The sequence below is a fragment of the Castanea sativa genome, chromosome 11, assembly GCF_040712315.1.
Source record: "Castanea sativa cultivar Marrone di Chiusa Pesio chromosome 11, ASM4071231v1".
NCBI classification, from domain to species: Eukaryota; Viridiplantae; Streptophyta; class Magnoliopsida; order Fagales; family Fagaceae; genus Castanea; species Castanea sativa.
This window is the reverse complement of record NC_134023.1, coordinates 22,732,252-22,747,462: the sequence shown is the minus strand read 5'-3', so window position 1 is coordinate 22,747,462 and position 15,211 is coordinate 22,732,252. Positions and strand designations below refer to the sequence as shown.

Below are 15,211 nucleotides of genomic sequence, written 5' to 3'. Positions count from 1 at the left end.
CTAGGGTGTGTAGAACTTACTGCCTCCAAGTGTGGAATGAGGCCCTCAACCAGGCTGGGGTTAAGGCATCCTCTACCCTTAGGAGAGTAGAGAATATCTACTATCCTCCTGCCATCCGTGCATCAAGCTCCTTGGGCTCCAAGACTGACACTGCCTCCAAAGAGACAGATACTAGCAAGGATAGCCCTGTCAAGGCCCTCCCCTCTTCCAACTGTCCTCCTAAAGAGGTAGAGCAAGTTAAGGCCACTGAAAAAGAAAAAGATATAACCAGAGGAGTGGTTCTTGAAGCTACCAGGCCTCCAGCTGTGCCCAAGGACCCTCTAAAGGTAAAGAAGCCTCTTAGAGCCTAAAGATTGTTCTAGCAACCCATCCTATCATTGCCAAGGAGGATCCCAAGGGCAAAGGTCCAGCCTCCACAACAGCTGAAACTGCCAAATTCACCGAGGCCATAGGAAAGGACAACCCTCCACTGAAGATCAAATAGGGCCTAAGCTAGAATTTGTAGACTTTTTTGTTTTTATGTAATTGTTGTGTACATTTTCAAAGTTTGTACTTATTTTTCCTTTTCCAAGGCTTAAGTTAATGACAATTATGAGCTTTCTTTTATGCTTGTGGTACTTATGCGAATTCTAACATAACTTTCGCTTTACCTTACACTTAATTGATATAAAAATGAGATATAATTTCATTCAATTATCTGTACAAGTGATAGTGTAGTTGCTACACTCGACATAATCAACAACAGAACAGACTAAACCTTCCAAGTCTACAATCTTTAATAAAGAGTAATTTTAACTTCAATAACGTACCTTTCATGTTTAGAAACAAACAACTCATATGACCATATGTGCTTTGGGCTTTCCTTCTCAATCTCACATAATGATAAACCATGTAATTACTAACAATATCACCTGCTCATCCACTTAACAGCATATCAAAGCAGTGGTTGGTGTTAATTTACCCATAGTATATGGTCCGAAGAACCAAACATGACTAAGGTTCTGTTTAACACATAGGGAGATATTGAATAGTGTTAATTTACTCAAGGCATATGGTCCGAGGAGCTAAGTATGACCAATGTTCTGTTTAACACATGAATATCTGCTTTAGGAGTATTAATTTACCCAAGGTATGTGGTCTGAGGAGACAGACATGACCATTGTTCTATTTAACACTTAAACAAATAATGATGAGTACTAATTTACCCAAGGTATATGGTCTGAGGAACCAGGTATGACCGAGGTTTTGTTTAATACTCAAACAAGTAATCAAGAACACTAATTTACCCAAGGTATGTGGTTCAAGGAACCAGGTATGACCGATGTTTTGTTTAATATTCAAACAAGTAATCAAGAATATTAATTTACTCAAGGTATGTGGTCCGAGGAACCAGGCATGAACGAAATTCTGTTTAATATTCTAACAAGTAATCAAGAATATTAATTTATCCAAGGTATGTGGTCCGAGGAACCAGGCATGACCGAGGTTCTGTTTAATATTCTAACAAGTAATAAGGAATATCAATTTACCCAAGGTATGTGGTTCGAGGAACTAGGCATGACCAAGGTTCTGTTTAATATTCAAACAAGTAATAAAAATAATACATAATGTCAGAAATAAAAACATGGCAGAACTTCCTTTCATTAATAATAGTACCTTCACAGGTTATTTACATTCCAAGAACGTAGTATGACATTTTTATCTAAATCTTCTAGGAAGTAAGTACCTATACTAGCTACTGAGGTGATACGGTATGACCCTTTCCAGTTGGGCCCTAACTTTCCCCATGCTGGATTTTTTATAGTACCCATAACCTTTCTTAATACTAAGTCTCCAGGTGCTAACGGTTTTAATCTCACACTTGAGTCATACCCCTGTTTGAGTTTCTATTGATAATATGCTAACTAAACTATGGCATTTTCTCTCTGCTCTTTAATTAAATCCAAGCTCTTCTCTAATAGGTTGTCATTGCTGTTTGGAGTGACCAAGCTTGTCCTCAGCATTGGGAATCCAATCTCCAGAGGAATCACAGCCTCGACCCCATAAGTCATTGAAAGGGTGTTTCCCCTGTTGAACTATAAGGGATAGTCCGATATGTCTAGAGAACATGTGGTAGCTCTTCCACCCATTTACCCTTTTCATCATCCAACCTCTTCTTGAGCCCATTCACTATGACATTATTAACAACCTCGGCCTGTCCATTCCCCTGCGGATAAGCCGGAGTTGAATACCTATTCTTAATACCCAATTCATAACAATATCTCTTGAAAGCTTTGCTATCAAGCTGAAGCCCATTGTTCAAGATGAGGGTATAATGAATCCCAAATCGAGTGACAATATTTTTCTACACAAACTTCTTGGCATCCACATCCCTAATTTTTGCTAGTAGCTCAGCTTCAACCCATTTGGTGAAGTACTTAGTGCAGACCAAAAGCTATCTCCTATTTCCTGCTGCCTTAAGGAAAGGCTCTACAATATCCAAGCCTCATTGAGCAAAAGGCCAGGGACTAGACAGAGGATTGAGGACACTCCCTGGTTGATGAATGTTTGGAGCAAATCTCTGACATTGGTCACACTTCTTCACGTATTCTTGTGCTTCCTTTTACATACTTGACCACCAATACCCTTGAGTGAAGGCCCTATGAGACAGTGATCTGCCTCTTGTATGACTTCCATAAATCCTTTCATGTAACTCTTCTAAGAGTGGCTTTACTGCCTCAAGATGAATGCATAGCAAATATGGCCTAGAAAAAGAGTGCTTGTATAATTTTTTATTCTCGGACAAAAAAAAACGAGGAGCTTTTCTTCGTACTTTATTAGCCTCCCCCTTCTTCTCAGGCAAGATGTCATCCTTAAGGAACAAAACTATGGGATCCACCCAACTAGGTCCTACTCTAACTTGATGAATCTAGGCCTACTCCCTTTTTATCTCAGTAGGCTTACATAAATCTTCAACCAGGATAACCCGAGGTAAACTTTGCGCCGAGGAGGTTGTGAGAGTGGCAAGAGAGTCAGCGTGTGTATTTCAGCTTCTAGTGATTTGCTGTAAGGTGAAAGACTTGAACCCTGATTTCAAGTGCCTAACTTGATTCAAATATTCTTCCATTCTCAAATCCCTGGCTTCCAATTCTCCCTTTACCTGGCTTATAACCAATCTTGAATCTGAAAATAACTCCACTATTCTTCCTTTCATTTTCTGAACCATAGTCATCCCTACCAACAAAGCCTCATACTTAGCCTCATTGTTCATGGCCAAAAAGCCCAACCTTAAGGATTTCTCAATAATAATCTTTTCAGGAGATACCACAACCAGCCCCACTCCAGATCCTCTTTGATTAACTGCACCATCAACGTATACCTTCCAAGATAGAGGTTCTTGTAAGGAAACCATCCCAACTGATTTTCCATCCATGTTCTGCTTTTCTCCCTCCTCTTCCAGTAGAGATGTAGCAAACTCGGTCACCAAATCTGCAAGGATCTGGCCTTTAATAGAGGTGCGAGCCATATACTTGATATCAAAAGTCCCTAGGATCATACCCCACTTGGAAATTCTTCCTGTATAATAAGCTTTTTGAAGTAGTGATTAAAGAGGAAGTTGGGTTAAAACCACGACTGTATGAGTTTGAAAGTAGTGAGAGAGCTTTCGTGTAGCATGCATTACTGCCAAGATTGCTTTCTCCAGTGGTAGATAACAAACATCTGCTTCATGCAATGACTTGCTCACATAATACACTAGTTTCTGCACTCCATTATCAATTGGTATCAGTACTAAGCACACCGCATGGATGGCTATAACAACGTAAACAAAAAGAACCTCCTCCTTCTAGGGCCTGGACATAATGGGTGGCTGAGAAATGTTTTCCTTCAACTGCTAGAAGGCCAAGGCACACTCTTCAGTCCACTCAAATCTCTTCCACTTATGCAACAATTGGAAGAAGGGCCTACACCTGTTTGTTGACCAAGAGATGAATCGATTCAAAGCAGCAATCATTCCAGTTAACTTTTGAACTTCCTTGGGATTCCGAGGAGGCCGCAGATTGTTAATTGCCTTAATCTGATTAGGGCTGACTTCAATTCCATGATGAGTGACCATGTAACCTAGAAATTTACATGAGCTAACGCCAAAAGAACACTTGGAAGCATTAAGGCATAGTTTATGCACCCTTAGTATTTCAAAAATATTTCTGAGGTCATCCACGTGCTCGGACCCTACCTTACTTTTTACCACCATATCATCTATATAAACCATATCATCACCACGCAAACATATCAACTTTTTTCTTAAGGAAGACAATCAATTCCTCCTTCTCCCGAGGAGGTAATTGCACTCCTAATTGGAAAAACTTCTCCTTGTCGACATCAATAACGATTTTCTCCAATTCTTCACCCTTTGCCCTTCTACCACCATGTCTGCAGACAAGACTATTCCCCTTAATTGCTATAAATCCCATCTACCACAATGAAGTTCACTTCCACGACTTCTGACCCTGCCTGAATAGGTAGTCTAATTTAGCCCTTCGGAAAGATAATCTTCCCATCAAACCTTATTAGAGGAGAGTCATAGCAAGCCAGGTCCTCGGGCCTCAGTTTTAGCCCCTTAAATAGGCCAGGGTACATAATCTCTACACCACTGCCTTAATCTACTAAAACCCTTTTCACGTCATACCCTCTAATCCTGAGGGTAACCACCAAGGCATCATCATGCGGTTGCATGTTTCCCACCTTATTGTTGGATAATTTGGTTTTGTATCTCATACAAAAACACAAAGCGGGAGCAACAAAAATGGATCTGTTTCATTCATGATTGATAACATGCACTATGTAAATTTCAGAGTTTAAGGACAATATAGCGTACCTTGGTGTGGTGAAATTTAAAACAAAAGATTAGAAGTACTTGGGAATACTTTTAATCTTTACTCCAATTCCACTTTACACCCAAGAAATGTGGTCTCTCAATCAGTTTCCAAAGGAGAATAATTGAGTGGCTTCACTCACACATACACACCATTTCACAATGACGTCTCTCTTTTTTTAATAAAATATTCTATATGTTTCTCCCTTTATATCTAATTGATTATCTAATTGGGCTGGCCTATTGGGCCTTTCCAATTGGGCTTTAATGTGTGGCTTGGAGTGGGACCAAAAGGGACTAATAAGACACTAGCTCCAATGGGCCTTGGGTTTTTCTGTCAACTCTTAACAAGTCCAAAGTTACCATTAATTATATTTAATACCACTATATAAATATAATTGCACTCTAGACCTTATTAATAAATTATATCCCAAAACTTTATTATACATGCACCCCTTCATAAAATATTCGTAGTAATACAAAATCATGAATGTAGAATGCCACTTTGAAGATTACTACATCTTAATCCTCGAATACCCGATTTAATCCTTTAAGTTATTCATCATATATTTATGAAATTCAATTTCATAAATATATACTTTAGTATCTCCTTACTAAAGTGGTTAGGTCTAACACTTTGAATAACCAAACCCATTAAACATATCTCAAGGGAATATTTTATATCTCCGTTAAGAGATTATGAATTCCATCTTGAGAATATATGTTCCATCAAAACTAAATGTGGCTGCCCAACATACTGAGGTTTTGATCGTGACTTTAGATCTCACTCCTGATATATCAAAGCAACCTACACCTCATAATCAAGTCCATTATTCTCTCAGGATTAAGAGTTCATCCAAATAGAAGTCGTGAGATTTATTATTAATTTGATAGTCGTTAGGAGAATAATAAATCTCACAGCGGTCTAGTTTAATATGTCTTAACTCTTAAAACATATCAATATACCAACTAGAAGTCTCCATTTCCACAATCAAGAGAAATCATCTTAGTTGATATGTTATAGTCTTCGCAGATAAAATGCCCAATTTCATCACCGACTACGAACTATAATTTTGAGTTTACAAAGAACATGTGATTTATATCTTCTTTGACTCTTCACATAAATCATATATTATGCATCTCATGGACTATATGATAATGTCCAAATATTCATGTTACCATTATTTTAGATAATAATAAAACAATTTTATTAATCATAACATTAAGTCATACATAATATCATACATAGCATCATACAATAAGATTTAAAGGCACACATCCTAACACTTATCCTCATCGGAAAAGCTTAAGGTTGGTTGGACTTCCATTCTACTCCCCTTAGGGTCAAGAATCAAGATCTCAGGAAATGGCCGATCTATAGACATCACCCTGGATGGATGGGAACTAGTCCTACCTGGGGCAGCAAGAATAGTGCTGATTGTCCCCAAAGGTGGTCTTGAAGAAGCATCTTTCTGAGTTCTCGACCCTATCTGACTGCCATATCCACCGGGCTAATAAAAGAATTGTTTTAACTTCCCAATCTTAACTAGCTGCTCGAGATGATTCCATAAAGTCATGCATTCCTCTATAATGTGTCCTCGGTCTTGGTGATACTAACAATGAAGACTTTGATTACGTTTAGTGGGGTCCCCACCCATCTTATTTGGCCATCTGAAATATGACTCACTCTTTATCTTATCCAATATTTGATGCACAGGCTCTCGGAACACTGTATTAACCACCTGAGTAGCAGTAGATCTACCGTGCCTGGCAAAATCCCTCCTAATTCGGTTATTATTGTACCTTTCCTACTGGAAATCCCTTCTATCCTAAGGGACTACTTTAGCTTTCCCCTTTCCTTGTTGTTGGTCCTCTTCGACCCGCTTATACTCATCAATACGATCCATGAGCTAATGCACACTCCTAACAGGCTTCCTTGTCAAAGACTTTCTCAAATCATGCTCGGCAGGTAGGCTGACCTTGAAAGTACTTATAGCCACATCATCAAAATTTTCATCTATCTCATTAAACATCTCCCAGTATCTATTAGAATACATCTTCAAGGTTTCCCCTTCTCGCATAGTCATAGACAACAGGGAGTCCAAGGGCCAAGGAACCCTACTGCAAGTAACAAAACGAGCCTCAAATGCCATAGTGAGCTCCTTAAAAGAGTTAATAGAACCTTCCTTCAAACCATCGAACTATCTCATCACCATAGGCCCTAAACTGGATGGGAACACCTTGCACATCAAGGTTTCATTCTTTGAGTAGACAACCATTCTCTGGTTGAAGTGGCTAACATGCTCTATTGGGTTTGTCCTACCATTATACAAGGTGAATGTTGGCTAAGTAAATCACCGAGGAAGTTTTCCTCCTTCAATCCTATGTGCAAAAGGTGACTTAAAAATCTAGTTCAGAGCCCTGCTCATGACATTGTTACCCAAACCTTTGCAAGATGGACTCTTACTTCTCCACTTGTAATGGCAATCCTCATCGCCAGAAAAAGATTCACTGGGAGGAGCCCTCAAACTAGGCCTATATCTGTCATCCCTATCATCATCAGAAGAAGGTTCTAAACTTGAAGGAGTCCCTCTTTGTTGCTTATGGCGTAACTTCCTCCGTAGATGGTCAATCTCCAACTACATGTTCCTAGTATTCTCTCCATGAGAGACGTGACTCCCACTTCGAGATTGGCTCCTACTAGTATGTGTGGTATGTAGACTAACCTCCCAATCCCTCCTTCGTTCAAGATTGAGAAATTGATTTTGATGTTAGGAACCAACACACTCTTCCTGGTTTGGACTTGAACCTACTATGGCTAAACGTTGACCTCACTAAAGTTCAAGTATTTCCACAGACGGCGCCAATTGTAAGGGCACGGTTTGGTTCCTAAGCCCAAAAGGTAAAAGGATTAAGGCCCAAAGAGCTCAACACAATAAATTTGTAGAGAGTGGGCTGGAAACTAGACTTCAATGAGTTCGACAACAATCATAATAGGTTAAAGATGACAAGGAAACAAAGATAAACAAATTTCGTGCATAGAAAATCTTCCTTGTCAACGTCCGAGGAAAGTAGTTCTTGTATATGTTTCTCTTGGACTTGGTTACAATTACAGTTCTTATTGTTACAGTGTTTTCTCTACAGATTCTCCGATCTCCTTGTAATGGGATCTTTCTTCCTTATATTCTCCTGTTTTGCTTCATCTCCACCCTTCACGTGTGGTTCAAGTTGCTTGCCTTGATCCTTGTCCCATCAACACCTTCCTGAAGTCTTTGGGGGTAGCTGTAAGGCTGAATAAAACTGTTCAGGTATCCTCTCCACATTAATGCGGCTAGAGAGTTAGCTGCAGAGCATTTAATGCAGTGGTAGCAGCTTTCTCAGATATTTCTTAGCTTCCCTTGGTCCTATTCCCTCCTGATGTTTATACTTATCAGTAGAATTGCCTGGAGTGTTGCTCTTGATGGCAGATCAAACCTTTTGACCTCTGCTCTGCTTAGCCGAGGAGGCATTTCTCCTTAGACTACCTTCCCAAACCTTCATGGCCAGAATCCTTCCATAGCCTACTAATTTGTACGTCTTAGCTAATGTCTAACTGTCCTCGGACTATTGAATGTTCTCGGACAAGGCCCACAGCCCAATATACACCTTTAGGCCTTCCATCCCTACAAGCACATATACTAAAATAATTATGAACAAAGTAAAATGTAAAAATTGTAAATTAAAAACCTGATCACCTATGTTTCAACTTTAATTAAATGTTAACAAATAATAAAATATCCATCCAAATTTTTGCAATTGCGCCTAAAACAAAAGGCGAGAATAAATTTTTTTAATACAAGATAGAATTTCTACTCTAGCCTAATCTAAGTGTATATGCATGTGAAGTTCCCTCCTGGAGACTTGAACCCTGACCCTTGCCCCCACACCCCATAAGCGTTTATACTTGTGGAGTGACCACCACACTAGGAGTGCGCGGTGATAGGCGAGAATAAATTAACAAAGAACAACCTATAGAGTATACGTAATTAGCATAGATCTATGCTAAATTATTTCCATTGCCATAGCTATTGTCTTGTGTTGAAGAGTCATCAGCAGTTTCACCCTCACCTTCTACCTCCATCACATTCTCAAAACCCGAATCCATTTCCACATCACGCACATCCATTTGGCTACATGTCCCTCTAACCACCATAATCACTCTATTTTTCCTCCTCTGACCTCTTCCTTCTTCCTCGACAACAACCAGCATAACGAATCGACAAATCGGGCAAGACCCTTGTACCTTGATCAGCTATGACTTGACGCAACTCAGGTGAAACTTGCGCTTGCAAGCATCTCCCTAGCCTCCTCCAACAACCCTTCTAAGCAAACTACATAGCACTCATCCTTAGGCCAAAATGGGCAAATCCCCTTTTCGCGCAAAAAAAAAAAAAGCATTATGCCCCATTTCCCAAACTAATTAGGGAAATGCCCATCTTTTGAAACTCGATTTTCTCAAAATCGAGTTAAGCCCTATAGTGGCGTTTTAAGGAGCCTATAGCGGCATTTTGGAACTCAAGCTCCATGAACTTGAGTTATAGGTAAAAAATAAAAAATAAAAAAAAAACTTGCCTGGAACTCGAGTTCATGGAACTCAAGTTACAAAACGCTGCTATAGGTCCTTAAAACTTCACTATAGGCTCCTTAAAATGCCACTATAGGGCTCCGGATTTTTTTTTTCGAAACTCGATTTTGAGAAAATCGAGTTTCAAAAAATGGCCATTTCCCTAATTAGTTTGGGAAAGGAGGCATTTGCCCATTTTTTTGAGCGAAATGGGCATTTGCTCATTTTCGCCCTCATCCTTAAGGCTTAAAGGTTCCAACCTTACCATGGCCTCAATAGACTCCTTCGATGCTGGCAAAGCTCTTCCTCCTCGATTCTCCATCCTTGATGTATCATCATCATTGAGCCAAGTGGAAATATTGAATATGATCAGGGTTCTGACACATTGGAGGTTTAGAACCGGATGGGTCACACCCCTGCTTGCTGCTTGTTGAACTAGACGACTGTTACTAGTTTTTTTTTTTTTTTTAATGAAAGACTTATACTAATTTTGTGCTTTTGTTGTGTATGAACTTACATTAATGAAGGTATATATTATACTATTTTAAAGGTTGTATCCAAAAAATAATAGTTCCCCAAAACATAAAGTATCGATCAACTAAGTGATTCAAAAAAACAAATCAAAGAAAAAGATGACGCTTACAAATCATACAACATTGATGAAAAAAAACAAATATGAGACTTTAAATGTAACATTTTTTGTTTGATTTGACGGAAAATTGCATGACCATCCGACATGAATTAGTTGGTAAGTCCTCTTAATATTGTCATGTGATAATCTTGTGATTTTCTATCCAAAAAGACTAGCAAAAATTAGTGTCAAGGGATCAATTTGCCGAATGTGAAAATCTCAAGGAGTTACAAGGGATAATTAAAACTACAGGGGATGTTTATACAACTAACCCAAACCCAACAGTGTATAAACATCACTGTGTGTGACCAATTACCCAGTAAGTCGAAAGCCGAAAGCACTTATGAATAAAGAGGACATTGGCAAACAAGTATGGTATTGAACAATTTAGAACACCAACATCTATTAAATCTCTTGCCATGCTTGTTTTATGACTTTTGGGATATTCTATGTTTTATTGTTAGAACCTCCCATTTGAATTGGTCTCTAATTCTTTATGGTTTGTGACGGCCTATAAAATTCACTATGGGATAGAATTCTTAGTCTTAAAACTAAATTGGAGTAAATTCTCTTAGTCTTGTTTGATGACTAGTTCAATTTTTTTAGTGCGTCATATTTTGTTAACCTTTTATGAGATAATACTGCTTAGATCAATTGGAGTTCATTTGTGATGTTTATTACTAATTAGTTAATTTAACTTTCACCATTTTATTGTTCTATCATCAAGGAGAGAAAGATCAAATTTTAGATAAGCAAAATGAGTGGAAATGGAGAGAAATGGTCAGCAACTACGAAAACTGCTGGAAATTTTCTCAAATCAATTCGTGGAAGACCTGTTTATTATTGAAATGAAATATGGAGTAGATTATCGAGGTCAGTCTCCCTATTTCTTATTTGTGTAGTATCGTTTTTAGTCTCGGTTTGTGTATGTGTGTGTAGTATCGACGATTATTTTCCGTTGCTAATTCTACCTTACTAAAAATTTCAACTTTTAGCGACGAAATATTTCGTCGCTATAGATTAATTAAGTTTGTGCCAAACTTTCTCCTGCTAGCGCCCATTTTTCAGATCACAATAGCGACGAAAATTATATTTCGTCACTAAATGTTAAAAAAAAAAAATTCATTATTAGTGACGAAATTCACATTTCGTCACTAAATCTGTATTTTTAGCGACGAAAAATATTTCTTCACTAATTTCCGTTGCTAAAAATACATTTTGTTGTAGTGCGTGCATGCAAGAAAGAGAGAGAGAGAGAGGGGGGGGAGGGGGGTGAGGTGACAAGTGAGTGATTCAAGAAAACATATTCTGCTGTTTATTGCGGCTAGTTCTTGATGGAAGTATAATTTTCCTCATAGCAAACATTCTTCCCATTGAGGGATTCTAGAAAACTCCAATTCTACAAAAAAACCTCCTTTTTATTTTTTATTTTATCATTTTAAATACGACTGGCCAGTTAATATTGTATACGGTGGTCATAAGTAATTGAATTTTATTTTATTAATTCATTTGAATCTAACCCCACTTTTACTTCTCCCAAAAAAAAATGTTTGACAATAGAATATACCACTATGATTCAAATCAGACCTCTAGTGATGGTTGTTGTGCCTAACTTTGTTTAGTACCGCATTTGCTATGAAAATTAAACATGCACTCATAATCATAGGCTATTAGAGCATCCACATTATAATGCCTTTTAATGTTCATGTGCAGGTATTATTGCATGTCTCGATGGATATATGAATATAGCAATATAGGAGCAAAAAGAAGAATACATAAATGGGAAGTTGAAAAATAAGTATGACGATGTCTTCATATTGGCGGAAACAATGGAACTTTAAAGGATGACTTGTTATTTTACTATTATTATTCAATTTTTTTTTTTTTTTTTTTTTTTTTTGCCCCATATCAATGACGGGGTAATCTCTTTCATGTAGTTCTCTACATTAGCACACCAAAGAAGACATTGGCAGATGGGGCTTAGTTTTGATGTTTATCAAGCCATGTAGATTATTAGCAGTCATGAATTTTATGTTTGTATTGTAATGTAAAGATAATTTGGATTTAATGAGGATTAGAAAGAGCTACTCCAACTTGGAAAAATGAAACTTTTGTTATCTAGTTTGTGATGGAATGAGCTGTTATATGTTTGATTTGAAGAGTGAAGAATGGTTGTCACTGCCTTAAGAATATAATTGATAATCATGATACCATAGCCTTGCTTAACATATTTAGACATTGAAGGTTGCATGTTGTGAAATTTTAAAGTACTCGCAAGTGTACGAACCATACCGAAATATAATTTGATAAGAACAAGGTCGAACCCACAGGAACTTGAATGAACATAGGAAAATTAATCAAATCTTTACCAAATTAATCCTAATCTAGTTTAATAAAAATTAGTCGTTTGCAATTAAATATACTAAGCAAATAATTAAACTAAGCAAAGATATAATATAAAGAAGTAAAGAGATGTAAACAATTTAGAAAAAGGAATTAAGGTTTTGGAATCCACTTTGTAAGTCATATCAGCATATATTTATGATGCTTAATTTTTCCCAACCACTACATAATAATCTAGAAATCAATCTTGCTACCATGGAAAAGATTATCATTAAAACTTCTATTTAAATATCTAAAACATGTTCTTCTTCTCTTCTTAAGTATAAAATCAAATCATCAATTTTATCAATTGACAAACAAATCACAAGAGATATCCAATTTTATAATCAAGAAATAATAAACCAAGCATTCAATTGATTAAGATAAATCCTAAATCATGAGAAAAACATGATTGAACTCATATCTAAAATCTCATAGTAGTCAATTGATATGAAGCAAGAATAATTTAAATCATTAAAAAACAACTATTGTGGGAAAAATCAAATCACATAAATAATACTAATAATCCTTAATAAGGTTTCATCCTCAACCCTAATTATAAATTTAGCTACTCATAGTAATTGAAAGAAAACACAAAAATAAAACACTAAGCATTAAACTAGACAAATTATAAAAACTAACTGTCATGGAAGAAAATCAAAGATGTAGCCGTGACCTATATGTTCAGCCCCTAGCCGTCCTCTGAATTTTGCCCTAAAAAGCCTTTAAATGGGTTAAGGAATCCAATTACAAGTTGAATTCTCATTTGGAGAAAATCCTAGATTTTTAGACTTCACTTAACCGCGATTTTGGCCCATTTAACATCAGAATTCAGACTTTTTGTAAACTAAAAAGTTGTAGCCCTTTAAGTTAAATTTCCAGCCCAACTTGAATTATCTTAATTGAACGTCTGAGCCAAAAGTTATACTAAAAATACTAACTGATGTGCAGGCTGGAATCCTAATCCGAATTGGACTTGGATTTTGTGCAAATTTCCTTTAATTCCTTGCTCCAATTGGACTTAAATTTAATTGGGTTAGCCTTCTTTAACTTCATCATGACCCTTGTAGCAGTAAAGTCCATTAGCTTTCTTCTTTGTACAAATCCATTTATTTAATTTCATTCTTCTACAAAAGACAAATTCACACAATAAAATTCAATTAAAAACAAAATTGATTATTCAGCATTATTCCAATACCAAATATAAAATGTATGAATTAACTCAAAATAAATATGATAATTCTTTCTAACAATGATATAAATATGCAAAATTAAGTTATTATTAATACACATCACTGCACAACCCATGCTGAGTCACTAGTAACCCTAACTTGAACCCAAGATTTTGAGAGGGCTTGGGTCTTAGATTATATTTCCTCCCCTATTATTCCGTTGAATAGAATGGTGTATACTTTAGTCTAGTGGGTTGGTTTTGTAAAGTTTAGGTAGTGAATTGTTACCGGATCTTATTTGCTCATTATTGACATTACTTTTTTTTAACCAATTATAAATAACTTATCACTGAAGTTTTGTTATGAATATATTATAAAAATGTTGTGACTGCAGTTTTATCGAAGGAAGAAGAAAAAACCATGACACGTCCAGTCCAAAATCCATCTTCTTCGGCAAGTGGAGATAATCTGTAATTTTTTTGGTGGTCCTACACTTCTAAATTTCTAATAATGAAGACTTTCCGCGAGTGGTGGCCCTCCTAATTGAGAAATAGAAAGAAATCCATCTCCATTATGCAAGCGTAGGTCCTACTTGTTCTAACTTTTAATAATTTTAAAGAAAGAACTGTAGCATTAGGAGAGGGAAAAGAGAAGGAAAAGACTTGGAACGGGCTACTGGAAACCTCCCTTTTCACATGAGCAATTCTAAGGAAAAATATTAGTCCATATATGTTTGTTTTTATAGATATATGAAAGATTTGAACATGCTTCGTGATGATAGCTTTTCAAAAAAAGAAGCTATTGCGTGTATGTGCACAATCAAAACAATTCATATTTCACAACAAAGAAAAAAAAGGGTAAGAAAGTAAGAAGTCTTTGACTGAAATAATTTTCTACCGGGAAGTAACTTTTTCCGGAACAAACTAACAAACCGAACCTAATTTCAAAGCCATTTATACATCTTAAAAAATCTATGATTTTCTTCTCTTTTTTTTTTTTTGAACGAAGACGATAAAGACATATAATTTCAAAAATGTTTCAACCAGATTCCTTTTGTCATATAGTTTCTAAATTCTAATAGAGAGCGAGTATTCTTTTCAAAAATATGCTTTGAAGCCACATGATATAGTAAAGAACCCATTTATGCTGCCACTTGTAGATTAATTTATGAGCTGAGGAACTGTATGGCAACCCGTGGTGTTAATATCACACTTCTTTAAAATCATTTTACGCTGCCACTTGCAGATTAATTAATGCTGCCACGTGTACGTAAAAGTCACTAATGAACCTAATCATGTGTGGATAGTAGAAGTTGATGTGTTGGTTCTTCCTACCATTATATTTATGCATGTCATCATCATCCATGTGTATTTATGCATCAAGGCGGAGGCTAGGCTTATATGGTGGCAATAAGTAATTGAATTTTATTAATTCATTTGTATCCAACCCCACTTTTATTTCTCAAAAAAAAAAAAAAATTGTCTAACAATAGAATATACCACTAATGGGTCAAATCAGACCTCTAGTGATGGTTGGTGTGCTCTACTTTTTTCAGTTCCACATTTGCTATG

The 15,211-nt window shown here is 36.6% G+C and overlaps 1 protein-coding gene and 1 pseudogene across 1 annotated transcript; one reads left to right on the top strand and one right to left on the bottom strand.

The window, feature by feature from the left end:
- Positions 1 to 3,025: 3,025 nt before the first annotated feature.
- LOC142616239 (uncharacterized) lies at positions 3,026 to 9,101 on the bottom strand. Its single transcript, XM_075789122.1, has 2 exons — positions 8,912 to 9,101; positions 3,026 to 3,555 (listed from the first exon to the last, which is right to left on the bottom strand). The coding sequence occupies exons 1-2, from the start codon at positions 9,099 to 9,101 to the stop codon at positions 3,026 to 3,028; spliced, it is 720 nt and encodes a 239-aa protein (XP_075645237.1).
- A 1,742-nt stretch (positions 9,102 to 10,843) lies between these two features.
- On the top strand, positions 10,844 to 12,070 carry LOC142615082 (sm-like protein LSM36B; annotated as a pseudogene).
- Positions 12,071 to 15,211: the final 3,141 nt, after the last annotated feature.

What these genes read in the sequence shown, in the direction of transcription:
- LOC142616239 (XM_075789122.1), bottom strand. Translation starts at nt 9,101, where the DNA reads ATGCTGGTTGTTGTCGAGGAAGAAGGAAGAGGTCAGAGGAGGAAAAAT. An exon ending in AACACAAGACAATAGCTATG is followed by an intron (nt 3,556 to 8,911) that starts GCAATGGAAATA and finishes CTTATTATACAG; the next exon opens with GAAGAATTTCCAAGTGGGGT.